This window comes from Oscarella lobularis, chromosome 9 (assembly GCF_947507565.1).
Source record: "Oscarella lobularis chromosome 9, ooOscLobu1.1, whole genome shotgun sequence".
Classification (NCBI taxonomy): domain Eukaryota; kingdom Metazoa; phylum Porifera; class Homoscleromorpha; order Homosclerophorida; family Oscarellidae; genus Oscarella; species Oscarella lobularis.
Window position 1 is genome coordinate 2,295,680 of NC_089183.1, and position 19,396 is coordinate 2,315,075.

At 47.5% G+C, this 19,396-nt stretch overlaps 3 protein-coding genes, 1 long non-coding RNA gene and 1 other non-coding gene across 6 annotated transcripts; 4 read left to right on the forward strand and 1 right to left on the reverse strand.

The window, feature by feature from the left end:
* Positions 1-68: 68 nt before the first annotated feature.
* On the forward strand, positions 69-2,253 carry LOC136190938 (L-dopachrome tautomerase-like). The gene is made up of 3 exons (XM_065979245.1): positions 69-301; positions 490-582; positions 689-2,253. Exons 1-3 carry the CDS (start codon positions 127-129, stop codon positions 2,080-2,082), a joined length of 1,662 nt encoding a protein of 553 aa, XP_065835317.1. The 5' UTR covers positions 69-126; the 3' UTR covers positions 2,083-2,253.
* Positions 2,254-3,790: 1,537 nt separating this feature from the next.
* On the forward strand, positions 3,791-3,909 carry LOC136191673 (5S ribosomal RNA). Its single transcript, XR_010670904.1, has one exon. It is a non-coding gene; the product is annotated as a 5S ribosomal RNA (ribosomal RNA).
* Positions 3,910-5,262: 1,353 nt separating this feature from the next.
* On the forward strand, positions 5,263-7,083 carry LOC136190943 (chromaffin granule amine transporter-like). The gene has a single exon (XM_065979249.1). The coding sequence runs from the start codon at positions 5,263-5,265 to the stop codon at positions 6,655-6,657; it is 1,395 nt and encodes a 464-aa protein (XP_065835321.1). The 3' UTR covers positions 6,658-7,083.
* A 259-nt stretch (positions 7,084-7,342) lies between these two features.
* LOC136190945 (uncharacterized) lies at positions 7,343-8,385 on the reverse strand. The gene is made up of 2 exons (XR_010670673.1): positions 8,229-8,385; positions 7,343-8,177 (listed from the first exon to the last, which is right to left on the reverse strand). It is a non-coding gene; the product is annotated as an uncharacterized lncRNA (long non-coding RNA).
* On the forward strand, positions 7,998-11,190 carry LOC136190937 (uncharacterized). 2 transcript variants are annotated; one of them, XM_065979244.1, is made up of 20 exons: positions 7,998-8,208; positions 8,277-8,391; positions 8,469-8,538; positions 8,597-8,686; positions 8,748-8,855; positions 8,907-9,023; positions 9,072-9,152; positions 9,203-9,367; positions 9,420-9,491; positions 9,541-9,611; positions 9,666-9,780; positions 9,829-9,952; positions 10,002-10,087; positions 10,135-10,177; positions 10,227-10,406; positions 10,468-10,569; positions 10,627-10,713; positions 10,767-10,777; positions 10,825-10,862; positions 10,916-11,190. In XM_065979244.1, the coding sequence occupies exons 1-20, from the start codon at positions 8,100-8,102 to the stop codon at positions 10,956-10,958; spliced, it is 1,827 nt and encodes a 608-aa protein (XP_065835316.1). In that variant the 5' UTR covers positions 7,998-8,099; the 3' UTR covers positions 10,959-11,190. The 2 variants fall into 2 exon arrangements, with proteins under 2 accessions (XP_065835316.1, XP_065835315.1); XM_065979243.1 differs by having other exon boundaries at positions 10,767-10,862.
* The last annotated feature ends 8,206 nt before the right edge of the window (positions 11,191-19,396 follow it).

The window sequence follows — 19,396 nt, forward strand, 5'->3', positions numbered from 1 at the left end:
TCGAATGACATTTACCGCCTACATACATACGTTTCCGGCACGTGAGCTGAAAACCACCTTATACTTCCATATGCGTCATCAAGCTTTGCCAAAACTCTGAGTGTCTTCCAATTGTCAACGTTATCCATGGTTTCTGCGGACAAAAATGCTATATTCTGCATTCTTTTATATCTTTGCTGCGTGAGTCGAGCCCAGTTCCCGACGGCTTGCGTGCGAAACGTAACTCGCTACGTCAGCGGCGGCGATGGCGTCGAAGCGCAAGAACTAACTCCTGTCTGCTGTCCTGACGCTTGTGGTGCCGGTGAGAAATAACACATAGCACTGCATTCCACGCATGCATGCATGATCTTTATAAGTAATGAGCCAGAGGATTTTGCACTTTCAGTTTCCGTAACGTACACGTTTTTTTCCTGCTTGTATCTTTGCTTGCTTATTCGAATAATCAGCTCAACTTGGCAAAAAACGCAATCAACTCGATTTTTAATTTAGGCGAGGGAAGAGGAGAATGCGCTAGAGCTCCTACTCCAAAGTACAATCTTGATTTAATCAATGCAACCGGCAATCATGTGTGCCACATAACTGGTAAGAAAAGTACGCGCGAGTTCTAAACGTTTGGTTTATTTAATTAAACGAGTTTCGTGCTCTTAAAATGTTTTATCTCTAAATGACTAGCCCAGCGTTTTTTTAGACGTACGCCTTCTGTGGCCCAGCGCATTCAACTTCACGCACACGTGCACTTGCAAGAACAACTGGGCGGGGCCGGATTGCTCAAGATGCGCCTTTGGCTATGCGGTGACGACCCTGTTGAATGGAACGCGCGTCTGCACAATGTCGGCGAATCGAATCAAACGCAAATCCACCCTAAGTCTTAGCGACGCCGAGTGGAAAACATACACCGACACCCTTCTGAAGGCGGCGGTAACGCCCAGCAATTACTCCGTTCTAATTGGAAATTTTTCCGATCGCGATAACTGGCGTTTTGTTCCTGTGACTGTTTACGACTTCTTAGTTTGGATTCACTACTTCGCCTCCAAAGACAACACCGACGAAACGCCAACGTGCGACTACGCACACGAATCATCGGGCTTTTTGACGTGGCATCGTTGGTTCCTACTCGTCGTTGAAAGAATGCTGAGGGACGTCAATCCCGCTTTTTTCATACCCTACTGGGAATGGACAAACGAAAATTCGGTGCGCGATCTCTACAGCGAAGAGCATTTGGGCACAGCTCTCACCTGGGAGGACATCAAGGACAAATATCCGTATGCTAATGGTTCGGCGCGCTGCGGTATCGACGATCCCATACTAAACGCTCAAAACGGCCCGTTTGCGAACTGGAAGACAATGTGCACTAACTTGACGAGCGTCGTCAACGGATTCAACTGCGACCCTAACAACCCGGAACAGAGACGACCTCTTCAGCGTTGCCTCGGTTGCTGTCAAGTCGACGACTGCTGTCACGATGGCGGAAAGAATTCATCCGGCAGAGAGCCGTCTATTCTCCCCAACGCTTCCCACGTGGCTTATGCTCTCGAAGCATCCGTCTTTGATTCGTCCGAGTGGACGACGGAAACGCTAACGGAGTCGTTTCGAAATCGTCTAGAGGGCTTCGCTCAGCCGGTTCCCCCGTACGCCGCTAATCACGATCAGCACTACGTTCACAATCAAGTTCACATATTCGTCGGGGGAACGGAAGTTCCGCTGTCTCCTAATAGCCCTTATTTTTGGCTTCATCACGGCATGATCGATTACGTGTTCGAACAGTGGATTAGCAATCATGGCAATAGTCAGTTTAGGCCTACCAAAGCGGAAGCCGACGCGATGCCGCTTGCGCATCCTGGCCATAATCCTGAAGAATACATTGTTCCGTTTTTTCCCACTGTCACTCACTTTGACGTGTTTAAGCCTGCTTACGTGTTCGGGTACGAATATGAACCTTCTTTTGGAAGCGAACCCTCAGAATCGCCTCCAAATCCAACCACAACCCCTTCCACAACCACGTCATCAGCAAAAAAGCAAGATACCTTGTCTTGGGTGCTTCTTCTTCTTCTGGGTATCGTTGTGGCAAAAATAAAAGAGTAAAGCAATCGGACTCTTTCAGATATGCAGCTAAAATGCATGCAGTGTGTTTTCTTTTCATGTTTCTTTTTTTTACGCGTCTCCTGCTATTTGATGTGCGCTGCCATGTTTTGACTCATTCTGTCGTTGCTGTTTTTCTAGTTCTCTTTCAAATTTCATTCAGTGTGTACGTTGCATTTTGCGCTCCGGTTCATTTCAATTGCCTTTCTTTGCATTTAGGAGGGACTCCCTAGTTTAATTAATTAAATAATGATTTATGCTTTAGGCTCACATGCAGAAACACTTAGGTATTATGAAGGAATATTTTCAACAAAAAGTGACGTTGTGAGTCAGTTAGAGCGCAAAACTAGACCTAGTGTAGTTAACGTTGTCTGCTATGCGCAGTGGTCATAAATGGCGTTAGGTTAATTAATTTAATTAACTAATGCTCTTGGATTATTACTTTGTAAGTGGTGCATGCATACATGAGACAGTAGGAGCATATCGTAGTTGAAGATGATGAGAGCGCGAAACATCCGTGCGTTCCCGGCGGAGAATTGCGCGTTGCAATGAGCAGTCGAATAATATATATAACGCGTACGTTCTCTACTCCTACTGCTCCCTATTCTCCCGCGCCTGTTCCTATAGTACTGCTGCAGCGATCAACTGCGAGCGAACACGCTTCATTTCAGGCAATTTGCACGTGCTGCGCGGGAGTGGTGCTGCAATGATATAGCTACAAAGTCTGCCATCTAACGGCTCGATCCCCAAATGTCCAAATGCGAAGATTGCTGTGGTGAAAGCTACACACGTACAATGCGCTGCTCCCGGCCCACTCTACTTGCCACTTTCGTCTCTGCGGAGGAACTGAGAAACGATATGATGGACCCGAGGACTCTGACTTCTTTGTCTGTCTTTCAAATTGTTTTTCGTGAGAATTCGCGCCGTCTGTGTATATTCTAATTATTCTTCATTGTGCTTCATTACAAAAGGGGCGGCACGTACTCCAGCACAAAAAATAGGACTTGGTGCATGGAGACACAGATATAGAGATGGCTGGCTTATCGTGACTTGGATGAACATTCGAGGTTAGAGAGACTTCATGGATTGGAGATATCCTTATCGAAAGTTCCAAGATTGAACTCGTTTAACTTCAAGAACACAGGTGGATACGAGCTACTCTAGACATTCACAAATGTCGCTTTCGACTTTGCGCGGAAAACGAGAGTGGGCCCGGGGCCCCAAACTATTTCTACCAAAAAACTTACTGAAGCACGCGCAATTTTAAGTTCGGACGGCGTTGCCTATGTGCAGAAGACGCGTCGGGTACTTCCTGGGGCGAATAGGAACGGAAAAAGCGTGCTAGAACGTCGAATCGGTCCGAACGTACGCGAGGCGAAGAAATACGGGCTTTTGACCTACGGGACTAGTACACCGTCATTCGATCAGAACCGATTCATGCGACTCCATTCGCGATCTTTCAGAAGTTATTGCGTGTCATAAAGACACAAAGCATCTTCTCAAAGACCGGTACGCGTTCTAACACTCGTTTTTTAGAGACAGTAGGTATGTCGTTCCTCATCTGCGTCCGTCATCTCCGCTTAGTCAGTTGTAAAAGAGGTTTTGCGTAGCGATTCAACATTTCTGGAGCATAGGGGCCAATTTTCTGGGCTGGTGCACGCTGTGAACGTCAATGGCGTTGTATATCTAGACTAGGATTGCGTTTCAGATCGTCTACGGCCATACCACGTTGAAAGCACCGGTTCTCGTCCGATCACCGAAGTTAAGCAACGTAGGGCCCGGATAGTACTTGGATGGGAGACCGCCTGGGAACACCGGGTGCTGTAGACTTTTTTTTCCCTTACAAATTTTATTTTATCTAGCAATCCATTTGATATGTTTTATCGGATACAGCTAATGAATACATGGTATCAATAATTTTTGTCTGTCGTCTGCATGGACGGAAATCGTTTGATTCCACGTCATCAATGACTTAGCTACGTCTAAATCTGAGCCCGTCGACCGTTGCCCAGAATCAGCAGCATGTCCTAAGTCGCACGTGGGCTTGGGATCATGAAGCAGGTGCTGAACCGAATAATGCCAAGGTTGGTGATATTGTCATTGACCCAACCGTACAACGTTACGATAGGGGAGACAGCGTCTTCAAACTGAAGCGAACCGGCCAGGCTTGCTACCATACACTGTACAGACTAAAAAATAGTTTCATATTACAGTCAGAAAGAATGATTATTCAGGCAGATAGACGTCATCAGTATCACAGGACAACGTCATCATTACATAACCCTTACTAAACAAAGTTCAACGTCGAGTTCCTATCTACGACTGCACAGTCACACCAACGAGAAAACTTCCAGTCCAACTTTCTCATGTCCCACTTGTTGCTAAAACCTAACAGATAATTAAAAAAGATAACATGCTATTGTCAATTACGTTAGATTGCAGATCTTGGTCTCCTTGCATGACTCGCTATTTCGTCGCGAGCGGGGTCGTCTTGGGGACGATCTTCGGTGAGACGCTTTGAAGATTTCAACAGCCTAAAAAAGCTTCTAACTAAAACAAACCGTCTTCACATAGGATCGTTTATTCACACTTCAGCCACGGCTCCTTGGTGTAACAGCTGTTGATTCAAACGGCTCCAACCGTTTCTCGTAGTCACGTCTCCACGGCGGATAGCAGATGATAATAGAGCTGCTCCTTTGTTCGTTCAAGAGTTGAACCATATAGATATTGAAGTTACGACGAACGGAGAGAACGTCGAACGGAGAGAACGTCGTTGCCTAGTCTCAAGACCTTATCAAAATCGGGCTTTCGACCGTTCAATCTATCCCACAAGACGTAGAAAAACGAATCGTAGACATAAAAATACAATATATTATAGGCCTACATTATTTTCGTCATGGCGCATCGCTTTCGATACTTCGACACCATATCGCGTTCATGTCCCGCTTGTGAACGTCGTCGTCCGCCCGATCGGTGCACAAATCGAAGGCGAGACGTTCCCTAGCTCTCTCCGCAAAACGCCGCTCGTTTTTCGACAAGCGATCGGCCACGAGAACGTTTCCGAGGTCCAATTGTTCGGTGACCGACTCGAGACGAACGCCGACGGCGTGAGACGTACGTGAAAATCTTTTTCACGTTCACTAATGGACAAACGTCTGCAAACGCATGCGCAGGAATTGAGGAATGGGACACGGAAGAGCACCGATCGAATCTCCGCAGCGTCCTCGCAGTTTCCGCGATCGAATTCGCGCCTTTCGTCCACTCGTTCAAGTCGTCGCCTTCCTCTCCCTATTCCTCCTCTGCATCCTCAGCGCCTTCATCGTTCCCATCGTCCCCGACTACCTTCGCGTCAACGACACCGAAATTGAAATCGGCGCCTTACTCGCCGCTAATTCGATCGTGGCGATCTTCGCAAATCCCGTCGCGGCGTTCGTCACCGATCGCTACGGCTACCAAAACCCCGTCGTAGGCGGTCTCCTTCTCTACGCGGCCGCCGCCTTCGTATCGGCCTTCGCAAAAGAAATAGCCTCGCACGACCTAACAAAGACGTACGTCGTTCTGTTCGTCGCGCGCGGCATTCAGGGCCTCGGCGACGCCTTCGCGGTCGTCGCCAGTCTCGCGATGGTCGCCATATGGTACACGGGCGACGACGAGCGCGCTAAAGCGATGGGCAACACCTTCGCCGCCGCCGGCATCGGTCTCGTCGTCGGGTACCCTTTTGGGGGCGCCTTTTCGGCGGTACCGGGCGGAATCGACGCCGGCTGGAAATGGCCGTTTATCATAACGGGTCTCATTTCGCTGGCGGCGGCTCTCATTGCATTGCTAATGGGATCGTCCCCACCCGGGGGTGGTGGGGAGAGAACGAGTAATGGGTCCGCTGGACCGTCGATGTTTCGTCTGCTCTGCGATCCCTACGTCGCCGTCTGCTGCCTCTCCCTCATATCGACCTATTCGTCGTTGGCCTTCATGGAGCCCCTGCTTCCCGTGTGGATGAAAGCGAAGTTTCACGAACCGACTCCGACGACGTATTCCGTCGGATTGATTCTGCTCGCGCTTACCATCGCCTACACAATTGGATCGTTGGTTTATGGACGAATTCCTGGTGAACGCTCTTACTGGCTCAACGCACTCGTCTCCCAGATCGTCGTCGCCGCGTGTCTAGCGCTGCTTCCTCTCGTTGCCATTCCGAGTTCTCGCAATCTTTTCTACGCGATTATTCCCTTGTTTTTCATGGGTTTATGCTACGGTGTAGTCGATTTGGTTGTGAGTCTTGTTCTCGGGGTGGTTGTCGAGAAGCGCTATGCGTATACGAGCTACGGTGGCGTGTATGCACTCGTCAGCACGTCGTTCACGATCAGTTTTGTTGTCAGTCCTATTTGCGGTGCAACGGTCGCTAAGTATGTCCATTTTAATTGGGCGGCGTGGGGATTAGCCATTTTCATTTTCGCGACGTCGTTTTTTCTCGTCTTTCTGAGAGATATGAAGGGCGGAGCAGAAGAGGGAGCGTCGTCGAAGGCGGCAGTAGAGCCGACAGAGAAAACGAAGCTTCTCTCCGGCAGTGCAGAATCTTCTGCTTAGAATAAGGCCATCCCATTAGCCTTTTTGTGAATGGCGTCTAACAGTGAAGGTTGTGGGATGACACTGACGTTAGCACGGTTCTCTAGCCTACATGAGCACCCAAACGAAGATCTTTGTCGTTCGTAAACCGTGAAGGTTGTGTGACAGTGACGTTAGCAAGGTCATGCATATATATAAGCTTGCATGACGAGCACACGAAAGAAGATGCGTGGTTTCTACAGCGTCATCAAGTGACGTGTTGCATTCGTTCAATGAATTAAGCACGTACACAAATTGTCGAGCATTTTGAGCGACTTCTATCCGGTTGAGAAACCGAGGATCAATTCATGCAGGGTCTCCTTCCGCGTCGTCGCTTCTACCCAGCCCCAGCCAACTCCTTCTCGATCTATCAGTCTTTTACTTCTCGTGACCTATTTGCTAGGTAATTTGTTGCTACAGATACTCGTGTAGAAACTGGTGATTTCAGCCTAGCAAGGACTAAGTCTCACTTGGCTGCATATACGTTTAGCGCGAAACCATTTGATCGAGGGCCAGGCTGAATTGGCCAGTTACTGGTAGTAACGTTGAGATAGTCTACTGGAATTCTTTCCCCAGATCGGCTAAAATTTCTTAGTTAGACTGAAGTCGAAACCGCGCATACGTCCGCGCTAGCTATCCGCTGTCGATCGTGTTACGTACTGAGACATGTATTCGAAGCAAGGTAAATTGTAGCCAGCAAACTCTCCTCAAATATCGTGTAAAAGGGCAAAGAGGAGAAGGCATGCAGCACGAAACATGGCCTCGATACGGACTTTATAATTCGAGTATAGAGCGTACGTGTCAGCTAGCAGATCGATACTGAAAGCTTGCTGAAAGTTCCGCAGGGAAACTCCCGACCTTTAAATTCCCCGGTGACGCGATTCTTGACCTTTGTATAGCCTCTCCCCCACTCTAATTTCGACCTCTCAACGTTCCCTAAACTTAATCGTAGCGCCTTAGCTGCATGTAACGCAGACTTGTGCCGCTAATAAATGACCAGTGATCAAACGGTCAAAGTAAAACGGAACTGAAAGGACAAATCATCTGTGCATGGGAACTCCCTTTGGAAACTTCCCTTTGCTCACGTACGTACTTAGATCATGTTAGATGTCGTGCTCTTGCGTCACTTGCTCATTCGACTGCTGTTTCGATCAGCTAGCGGTTATGAGTCGAATTGCGTCAGTACTGAGCTTCGTTTGCTTGCTATATTGGCTATTTCGACCAACTGTATCCATTACAATGAGACTTTGAGTTTTGATGCGTTCAAAAACTGCACATGCGCCATAGCAGTAACGTAATATACCTATAATAACAATCCGGGTGGCGTGAAAATCGCTTACCTGTCTCCCACGTGGATATAGAGGAAACAGTTCTTCGCTCAAACGAAGTCCGCCGGCTCGCGCTTTCCGAGTCTCTGACAAATAATGACCTCCGACTTCGATTTCGTATTCAAGTTAGCCGAACTGTCGGAGAACGATTGCAATGACATCGTCCGATCGAGTCTTAGAGGAACGATCCGACTCGGCGAAACAGGTGAGGTGCCCCTAGCTTACTCGATCGATCCTCTCGCATCCTAGCTGACCGTCCCAAACCACTCCTAGTATCTGATTTCGTGAAGAAACTCGGCCAGACGTACGACAAGTTCAGCAACGATCTAAAACATTTAGTGAGAGGCTTCAAAAAAACGCGCAGCAGTGACGATTCCAAAAAGGAACGGTTCGTTATATACTGTATAGCGCTTCGCGACGCGACGAGCCTTTTACGCAATCGCATTAATTTTCGTGGCATTATAGATTTTCCTGGAAAGGTCACCTATATCGATTCTGGGAAGTTCTTCTCGCTGAAGTGGGCGAGGAAGCTAACGTGGGCCCACGTTTACTTTACATGTTACCGTCGGTATGCTGTGCATGCACTTCCGTAGGATTTCTCTCGTCTGGCTTCGAAATTTGATCAGACCATCGTTCAGCCTCTGGCCGATGCGTGCACAAGCAAAAAGCATCTCTACAAAAAGGCAGTTTTATATATAGAAACAACCGAATCGAATTATAGCATGTCGAAGTGATTCCTTCCAGGTCATTTACTATAGGGAACAGATGGAAGACAACATCCGAAAGTCATGCGAAACCGTTGCCAAGACGCAGAAGGAGCGGGACGACGAGTGGGCAAAGAAATCGTCAAAGGTTCTTATCTAGGAAATAGAGTTGTGTGCGTGATCGATCTCCCTCGTATAGCAAGATAGTCTCAGTAAACGCTATCATCGCACTCACAACGATTACCTTCTCGCCCTTTGGGGCTCTAACGCGCTCATTTCCAATCACTACCAAAGCGAATTGCCAGATTTTCTAAGGGTATAAACGCTATTTAATTAGTTATTAATTATTCGCTACTACGTGTAGGATATAATGGATATTCGTCTTGATATGGCTCAGTTTGTTAAAGCGAAATGCGATGGCATGCTTAGCTTGACGAGAAACACGGTATGACGTGAAAAAGAATATGGTATGTCCAATCGTTTGTCTTAATGAAGTGGTCTGCAATTTTTGAGCGTCTTGGCCCCGTTTCGGAAACGTGTAAAAAATTGAATTTGGCCAGCGAAGGTAACGCGTTTATGGAATCAGCACCCGTACGGCAACTCCAACCAATGCTGACATTGCCATTGAATGTGTATCAACAGCCGAAATCAGCCGGAAGTGTAACGAAAAAAAAATTAAAAGCTTCTAATGAAATAGTGTTATCGTCTCAAGGATTATTTTTATGGAGAAGAACTCGCTGACGATCCGAGTTTGGATAGAAACGTGCATATCGCTTCACAGCAGGTTAACATAGAGTTCCGATATGAAATATCTCGGCTAGTTTTTTATCCAGTCAATGACGCTAACGGCTACGCTGAAAGAGAAAGAAACGGAGCTGGAATCAGCGATGGACGTGCAAAGATGGTGATTTCAACACCACTTAATTTCTCTAAGCACATATAGATTCAACATCGTTAGTTACGCTAAGCAACACAGTCAGCTGCAGCCTAGCGGTCCCCTCGAGGAACAAGTGATGGAAATCAAACAGCAAATACGTCTCGCTCGAAGCCAATTCGTAGTCAACGGAGAAAAGGTAACAGCTAATAAATAATTAATGACGTAGTCAATTTGGCGTTTATAGTTGAAGAAACTTCGTAAAGCGCAGTTTTGCAGCGGCCGAACGTCATTGGTCTCATCTCACACGTTCGAACAGCACAACTATAGGAAAATGACGAATTGCGCTCACTGTGGAAGCCTTCTCAAGGGTTAAACGAAAATAAATCCTAATATTTAAAATTACCAATATTATTTCAGGACTCTTTCACCAAGGATTCCGATGCAAAGCGTGCAAAATTAACGTTCACGATAAATGCAGAAGCAAAGTGGAAGGATGCAAACAGGCATAGATGGTTCTAATATCATTTAAATTTTTATGCTTAATTCTTAGGTGGCCCTAACTGAAAACGATTCCTATATGCCGACAGTCGAAGGCAAGTCTAAAAATACCTAAATATTCAAAGCACTTATCGCTAATACAAGGCGTCGAAACGGATACGAATTCGACAGTCGACAAATCAAACGAAACCGACGAGTTCGAGTATTCGTACGTGGACGTGACGCGAAAATTGGGTCCCATGCTAATTGCACGAGAAAAGTCGAAACTCCCATCGGAACAAGCGCTTGGCGAGGGGACTTTTACTTTTAAGAAACCCCTTTTAGGTCGGATTACGTAAATCTATAGATCAATCCATGCACCCCCTTTTATATCGAGCTCTTGTAGAGAGACGCAACAGTGACCCGTTCGAAGACGGAGACGTTTTGTACGATAACGCCGTGCCTGACGAAAATCCAAAGCGCGGGAGAAGGAGGTCAGGTACTGAAGGTATAGATTCGTATTAGGAAAGTTGCGGCACTTCTTCGATGACTCACGACAATTCAGGATCACTATCACTGAGCGTATTGGCAAGGCCGAAGCCTCCTATATCTCCCAAGCCTACCGTAGGCGTTGCAGCGCCACCGCCACGACGTATAAATATATTTAAAATTATTCTATTTGTGGCTTTTAATCCTTTTGCGCAGACGGAAGTGACGTATGTTTTATCAACTTTTTTCACCCCGGCGATACTTTATCTTCTAGGAAGACAGCGATAAAGAACCTGAATCCATGTCCGTCAAGTAAGTGTAACCAGCGAAAAAATCCGACAAGTAGAGTCATGCCCCCGTCTTAGAGAAAAATTGCTTACATTGGAAAAAGCGATGTCCTCGCGTTGATGTCAAAGTGTAATTTATCCCCTGGCAGCTGTGAGAACAACTGACATCTAATTTAAACCACTAGCGCAGTTATTTATAAAGCGCCACTCGTAGCGCTATTCACATACAGTATTAGAGCTTCGAACGAGCTATATAGCACGCTTAGATACGTGCCAGCATGATGGGCATCCCGCCTATGATCTCGGACAATCCGTTCCAACATCAGTACTTAATTAAATAATTGGCACACATACATGTATGGGCTGAGGAAGAAGGCTTTCTCCTTAGCCTTAATGCCTTTGCTAGCCGGCATGCTAGATTGGCTTGCGTGTGTTCATAGCTACGCACGACGAAATAAGAAAGCTCGACCGCGCTCAGCGGAGAGACCTGCATGGGGGCCCCCGTCTTTCGATCCCGTCGTGCAGTTTCTAACCTTACTCGTGACCACGAGTTTCTATGTGCGAATGGTCGCTGCATTGCTCAGGTGGATCGCTGCAACGGATACGACGACTGTTGGGACTACCGCGATTTCATGCAATGCGACAACGGAAAATGATTTAGTCGCAATTGGCGTTACGACGGCAACGACGATTGCGGCGACGATTCGGACGAGGAGAATTGCATGTGGGGCTCTTTTCGAAGAGAGTATACCGGATCGAACACTTCACACATGTTTTGACAGTCGAAAAGAGTTGTATTGCTCATGTGCATAGTACCTTTACACCTCGAATGAGATCGTTTCCTGCATTTTTCGTCGAAGCGATGCTGTGATCCGGGAAAAAGTGACGACCCGGATTCAGCAGCGGATTCTCTCTCGTCGATCATCCACTCGCCGACGAGCAATCTCGAGCTGTATGCATTCGCGCGTCGTCGCCTATCATTCACACCCAAGTTTACTACGAACCCACGGCATTTGTGTTCTTTTTTCGTCGCCGGGTTCCCCTTCGAGAGCATCCGCGCGATCGGCGCGGCAGCGGATTTCGCATTTCTCTTTCGAACGCGATTAGCCTTCGTCACGTCGTCGCTCGTACGGGTAGATACCCTCTGGTTCTCACTCTCATTCCTTTTCGTTTTCTCCTAAAAAAGACGTCTTAGTTAATTTCGCCACGGATTGTAGAGAAACAATCCGTGATTTCGCGTTCCGCTCGAGTCTCACCCTAACTGTCGGCAGCGCCGTATGTACGGCCTATGTACGGGGACTGCTTTTTCAACCCACTTCGTTTACCTTATTTTATTCAATATTGGGCTCCGATCGACACGGACCGACAGACGTCATGTGTCCGTCGTACGTTGGCGATTAAGCTTTCACTACTGGTATATGGTCTCCGCATATTGAAGTTACGTACTGTATGGTCGATGCAAGTACGCGGGTTGTGAATTAGTGTTTCTACTTTCCTCCCATTTGAATTGAGCTTCCACTTAACGTCTTCTTTTCTTGGCTGCTAGAAGCTTTTAATATTATGGCATATGTACATATGTACACAAGCCGGTAGTATTTGATCACTTCTTATGGCCATGATCCAGATCGTCAAGTGTCGCTGTGTGGCTGAGTGAACCCCGATCCGTTGCTCAAAAGGACAGTCAATCAGCTTTTGTGTTGAGTCAACGCTCTGAAAGCAACACCCGGTGCTGTAGAATTTTTCTTCCCGTAGGAATTTTATTTTATAGCTCGCCACTTATCTGATATGTTTAATTGACCAGTAACTGACAACGAATTCATCGGCGCGTTCTCGGTGTCGAGACCTACCATTCATTGTCTGTTGTCAGCTTTGGCGGAAGTGACCTACGTCTGTTTGATCGTCACCAACGACTTACGCTAAAATGGCTACTTTCAATTAACTCCAGACTACCATGCCGCGTCGCCTACAATTGGCAGCTTGTCCTAATTGAATTCTTAATGTCAGGGAAGAAAATACGGTTGCAGTGAGACGCTGTGAAACTCTTCAAGCGTCTCGCGAGAAAAAGAAAAATCGCCTAGACGAATTTCTTGACGTTTTAGCTAAGCATCAATCCGGAAACAGCTTCACATGACCGAACAGAATATCGGATCAGCCGGTAAATCAATAAGAACTTTATTTTTTGCTACGTAATAAATAGCGGTTAGGCGTTTGCATTGGCCTTTGGCGTCGAATGAAGTAGCTGTGAAAAAATTCTACAAGATCATTGCCAATCTGGAGCTTTTTCAACGCGAAGTTCTCGTTTGCAGTCGACTGCATCACCCCAACCAACATCATGACCATTTGCGGAGCGGTGATGGAAAAGGACGCCGCCTTCCAAATGGTCATGGATTTGCTCGAGGGATCGGTGAGCGAAGTCATGAACGCCGCTCACGCGGCGTCTTCTTCTTCGTCGTCTTCATCGTTAGGTTTACGTTCCTAGCCCTCGTCAACGCGCTCGGCCTGTTCGGCACGTCCGTCGCCGTGATGGCGCTAGTGGATCACAGGATCTACGACGACAAACTATTTAGCTTTTGCCGTGCCTACGCTACTCGTCATTGTAGTACGGTACTGACGTCACGAGATCCGCGTTTCGGGAAACGTACGCTTACTTTAGATCGGTATGCTCGCGTGCGTGCTGACTTTGTGCGCGAAAGTGACGATAAACTTAGGCGCAAAGACAAAGGCAAGTCGCGACGGCACATAGAGAAATAGCAATCTAAAAAAATAGATATAGCTGCGCAATGCCGTTGGCGTGTGTTGGGCTATTAATAGTGGATTTGCCTTCGCCGCTTGCATTATATGGGTGCATCTGTTTTTGGATTCAACTGACTCTTCTACGGCTTTTGCGATCCTTGTCTATACGGCTTGGCTCTGCAACTTGGGTCTGTGCATTTGTTCGATAGTACTCACGCGGTGTTGTGTCATTGGACGAGATACATGCATTGCGTGCAGCTGCTGCTCATGCAATCTGCTGTTTTTAGGAGTCTCTTATAGGATCTGTAAACCGGAAAACCGCAGGAAAACGAATCAATGATTATAGCGTGCGTTCTTCGTGAGTCACGGCGGATCTTCCGCGTCTTTTTCTCGGTCTCGCCGTATAATCGTCATGCTGCGTTGTCTTGCATTGTCGAGAGACTTCGCGCGCCGGGACAGTGCATTTCTCGACGTCATCATTGCGACGGTAAGTTTGACTGCGACGACGGCTCAGACGAAACGTTCGGCTGTAAGCGACGAAGAAAACAGTCCGTCTGCTCTTCTTCCAAATACGAATGCGCAAATGGATGATGCATTCCGTCCGAGCACGTGTGTAACGGCGACAACGACTGTTTAGACTTTTCTGACGAATTGGCATGCCCGGCGACGACAACGACAGCGGTTGCGAAGAAAAAGAAGTCGCCGCCGCCGCCGCCGCCGCCGCCGCCGCCGCCGCCGCCGCCTCAATCAATCCATGTTCTATAAAAGAATGTATGGCCAGATACAGAGTCCTCCGTGCATGCTAGCTGACGTATCTGAGCCTCTGAGAGGCTCCGAAACCCTAGAAAATTGCATGCCAGAACTCTCGATCAAATTAACTAGACAGATTTCGGACTTCGACCTCTCTGTTTCCTTTCTTGCAACTTTGCCGGCAATACTGCCGGCATGCTAGATTGGCTTGCGTGTGTTCATAGCTACGCACGACGAAATAAGAAAGCTCGACCGCGCTCGATCAGCGGAGAGACCTGCATGGGGGCCCACGTCTTTCGATCCCGTCGTGCAGTTTCTAACTTTACTCGTGACCACGAGTTTCTATGAGCGAATGGTCGCTGCATTGGTGAGGTGGATCGCTGCAACGGACACGACGACTGTTGGGATTACCGCGGTCACGAGCTGCGTCCTGGACCACGGAAAATGCATTAGTCGCAATTGGCGTTGCGACGGCAACGACGATTGCGGCGACTATTCGGACGAGGAGAATTGCATGTGGGGCTTGTTTCGAAGAGAGTACCGGATCATGCAAGCACTTCGCACATTGTTCGTCATCGTAGTAGGTTTTGGCACTCGAAAAGAGTTGTATTGCTCATGTGTAAAGGAATTAGGAGTAGCTTTCCACCTCGAATGAGATCGTTTCCTGCATTTTTCGTCGAAGCGATGTTCTGTGATCCGGGAACAAGCGACCCGGATTCGCCAGCGGATTGTCTTCGATCATAGATGCTTCGATCATCCACTCGCCGACGAGCAATCTCGAGCTGAACGCATTCGCGCGTCGTCGCCTATCATTCACACCCAAGTTTACTACGAACCCACGGCATTTGTGTTCTTTTTTCGTCGCCGGGTTCCCCGGCCCCTTCGAGAGCATCCGCACGATCGGCAGCGGATTTCGCATTTCTCTTCCGACCGCGATTAGCCTTCGTCACGTTCGTCGCTCGTACGGGTAGATACTCCCTGTTTCTCACTCTCATTCCTTTCGTTTTCCCCTAAAAAAAAGACGTCTCTTAGTTAATTGGTCTGTAGGCACGCACGAAGCGTTTCGCGTTCCGCCCGAGTCTCACCCTAGCTGTCGGCAGCGCCGCATGTACGGCCTATGTACGGGGACTGCTTTTTCAACCCACTTCGTTTACCTTATTTTATTCAATTTTGGGCTCCGATCGACACGGACCGACAGACGTCATGTGTCCGTCGAACGTTGGGGATTAAGCTTTCACTACTGGTATAAGGTCTACGCATATTGAAATTACGTGCTGTATGGTCGATGCAAGTACACGGGTTGTGAATTTGTGTCTCTACTTCCCTCCCATTTGAATTGAGCGTCCACTTAGCGTCTTCTTTTCTTGGCTGCAAGAAGCTTTCATGGCATATGTACATATGTACGAGCCTGAAGTATTTGATCGCTTCTTATGGCCATGATCCAGGTCGTCAAGTGTCACTCTGTGGCTGAGTGAACCCCGATCCGTTGCTCGAAAGGACAGTCAACAGGCAGCTGGCTTATGTGTTGAGTCAACGCTCTGAAAGCAACACCCGGTGCTGTAGAACTTTTCTTCCCGCAGGAATTTTATTTTAGCTCGCCAACTATCTGATATGTTTAATTGACCAGTAACTGACAACGAATACATCGGCGCGTTCTCGGTGTTGAGACCTACCATTCGTCGTCTGTTGTCAGCTTTGGCGGAAGTGGCCTACGTCTGATTGAACGTCACCAACGACTTAGGCTAAAATAGCTACTTTCAATTAACTCCAGACTACCATGCCGCGTCGCCTACAATTGGAAGCTTGTCCTAATTCTTGATTGGAAGTCGTAGCCCATAGTAGGTCGGTTTGGGATCATGAACCGGCTGCTGAACCGAAAAATATTGCGCAAGAAAAACGTCAGATTGGTGCAGTTATTGACCCAACCACGTGTACTCGCTCAAAACGTGAACGACTTCTAATTCCATTGGTGACCGCGCGGCTGGATATCCCAGCGACGTCAGCTGTAGATCCGTTATAGTCACAGTTCCGTCCATTTTCCCCTCGCGCTTACTTAAGAAGAAGCCTCAACGAACGACCCTGCACGTCGCCCAATGGCAGTGCACGCTCTAATAACCTGCCATTCCTGTGCGTTTTATTGTACTCTTGAAATGCATGCCTAGCTCAGAAATACGCGATTCTGACGAGACTACTACTATACCACAAAGCGTGATCCTGAACAAATGCAACTATATAGCAACGGCACAAGAAATATAACAGAAAAAGAAAAGAAACTCAATCCACGCACACTCGTCCTGTTCATTCGTCCTTATGCACCGGACATGCCTTCATTACTGCGTCGAACTTGTCCTTCAACTCCGCTGGAATTGGAAGCCCAAAAATAACATCGGCGCCGACTTCTTTTCTCATAAGGCACAAAGGGCACAAACCAGTTTCAGCGTAATACTTCTGAGCATCAAAGTGACTGCAAAAGTATGCAAGATGGTTCAAACCAAAAGCAGCGACAGCGGGGAATTTGGAGCAGTTGCAAATCTTTACCAGAGGCATAAGCGTCGTGTAAAGATAGAAGCTAGATCTTGTGCGTTTACAAAAGCCGTCTTCGTTGTCACTGTTTCCAAACAACTCACTGTTTCCAAACAACTCGGTAACAAGAGCATCTTTAGCTTTGACATCGTGAGGCCATATCGAATCCAGTTCGTCGTTTGCAATAAGGAGTCCGGCCAAATACAAAACGGCAAAACGCTGTCTCGAAGCTGGTGACGAAATATCGACAATGGCCTTGATGACCTTTCCCAGACACACTGCATGCGCCAAGTCGCGAATTTCGGCAATGTAAGAGAGGCATTCAACGGCGGCCCAGTAAAGATCACAAAGGTTCCAGTAAAGATCAATCGCATCTAAACCATGAAAAAACAGAGCTGGATCTGACTCCGGATTAATATTATTACAATAATAGGAGCATCTCAGAGCCACTTCCGCCAAATTGTCCACAGCGCAGGGGACTTTGACGAGAGAGCGAAACAGATTTGGCGACCCATAGCACAGCGAACTAAGACCACAAACAGTTGCATAACCTTCTCTGACAAAGACATCGAAACTGGACATATTACGTCGCACTGCTTCGATTTGACTATAGGTATCGACGAGATTGCTCAGATAAGCGCACAATTTATCGAGATAGCTTTTATCTATAGCCAAGTGTCGGCGACTGATTGACGGCAATTTTTCGAACAACTTTCTCAGAATGTTATACATATGGTGGTCATACTGGTAATTCGAGTCTTCCGGAAGACTGCAAATGACTGCCACAGCCAAATGCGAAAGAATAGGATCCGAGCAAATAAACCGTGCAAAATGATTAACCTTTGACAAAAGAGCTGGAAGAAAGCAGATTTTTTCGTCCTTCTTAGATTGTGGATAGTGCCGAAGCAGAGGAAAAGTGCTTGGATCTAGAAAGTGCTGAAAAGCCAATTCTAGCAGACGACAAGCACGGCGACTGAGAACAGGTGACGTACCAGTATCGTTCTTCGTCATTTGTCCGTCAACTTTGTGGAAGAAGTTAGCGATGACTTTTGCCACCTTAGAATCAGTCCGCATGCGAAGAAGTCCAGCAAAAATCATTGAACAAAGTTGGGGAGGAATCGCATCAAGATGTGAACATGTCAATTGCGCTAGTTCAACTGCTTCAGAAAAACATTCGAAATTTCCCAGAGCATCCTTGGTGCGAAAATCAGTAACATTGTGCCCAAGAGCGATTTCACAGTTCAATGCTCTTAGCTGTTGTTGAAATAGATCACAAGTCTTCACAAATTTCAGAGTAGCGGAATGTGCATAAACAAAAGTCCTCAGAAACTTCAGTTGACCGGCAATTGCGGCGGCGAAAACGTTGCAAACGTCAAAAATAGAAATAGTGCCCGAGGAGTCAAGGTGAGTAAGTGAAGAAGAACTGGTTAGAATTTCGTAAACAGCGTGATACACGCTTGCCTTTCCCAATTCCCTGTCATCGCACCAAGACACGTAAGATAGATCGACGCTTCCCAAATAACGAAGCTTGGAAAAAAACGCCGAGATCTTGGAAGACAACGCTGCAGTGAACTCCGATTCGGCCACAGAGAGAAACTTTAACGAATTTAGGCCGAGATGCTTGAGACCAACGCATGTGAGACAATCAGCCATTGAAAACACTTCGAAAAGGCTAACAGGAATTCCAGAGATGCAAAGATGCTCCAATAGAGGCAGATTCGAAACAAAAATTCGCAACTCTTCACGAGCAATCGACGTGAACCCAATGTCCAAATGCTTTAGACTTGCAAAATGCGGAAGCTCGAGTAATCCAATTTCGCCGACGACGTAACGGGCACAGAAGCTCGTCAAAGAATCCTTGCAGTTGCCCTTGACGATTTTCAAAAAAGGAGTCGACAAATCTGCCCAACACGGACTGAACGATATGTCGATGCCCGTCACGTCGATCAATTTCGCTATTTTTCCGACGACTGCTTCTGGGTCGATGTCGGCGAGGCAGTAGAGAGGCAAAGCCGTCAAACGAGAGCGATTTCGATCGAGTAGAATGTCAAGGACGTTCGCTGTCAGCCTTCCACGTCGAGCGAGTCCGTCGATTATGCGGTTGGCGATAGGCGAAGGCAAGCAGACTGAAGACGAGGGGTCGCCAAGAAGAATCTCGGCGACGGAGGGCAAGGGAAGAGCCGGTATATCACCCAGTGAAGACAAAGGCGGAACAAAAAACGTTTGGCACAGGCTTTCGACGGCCCAATCGGACAGCGTGTCGAGACGAACGTCCATGTCTAATCCGGGTTGGTGAGTTCCGAATCGATCACGTGACACGTGCTCTCTATCCTCTAGCTCTCTGACTATTCTGGCGAACACACCGAAACTGCTACCACCGGCAAGACGTCTCGCGCACTCCGATCTGCATTCGACAATTTGACGGACAACGTCGTCTCGTCGGAAAAGTCCTCACAGTCGTTGCGTCCGTCGCAAACTTGCTCTGACCGAATGCATCGTCCGTTTGCACATTCGTATTCGGAAGAAGAGCAGACGGACCGTTTTTTTTTGTCG

Coding starts and splice junctions, on each gene's coding strand:
- LOC136190943 (XM_065979249.1), top strand. CDS start 5,263: ATGGGACACGGAAGAGCACCGATCGAATCTCCGCAGCGTCCTCGCAGT.
- LOC136190938 (XM_065979245.1), top strand. CDS start 127: ATGGTTTCTGCGGACAAAAATGCTATATTCTGCATTCTTTTATATCTT. Junction 302..489: donor TCCTGACGCTTGTGGTGCCG/GTGAGAAATAAC, acceptor TTTTTAATTTAG/GCGAGGGAAGAGGAGAATGC. Junction 583..688: donor TCATGTGTGCCACATAACTG/GTAAGAAAAGTA, acceptor GCGTTTTTTTAG/ACGTACGCCTTCTGTGGCCC.
- LOC136190937 (XM_065979243.1), top strand. CDS start 8,100: ATGACCTCCGACTTCGATTTCGTATTCAAGTTAGCCGAACTGTCGGAG. Junction 10,570..10,626: donor AAGGAGGTCAGGTACTGAAG/GTATAGATTCGT, acceptor ACGACAATTCAG/GATCACTATCACTGAGCGTA. Junction 10,863..10,915: donor CCTGAATCCATGTCCGTCAA/GTAAGTGTAACC, acceptor CCCCCGTCTTAG/AGAAAAATTGCTTACATTGG.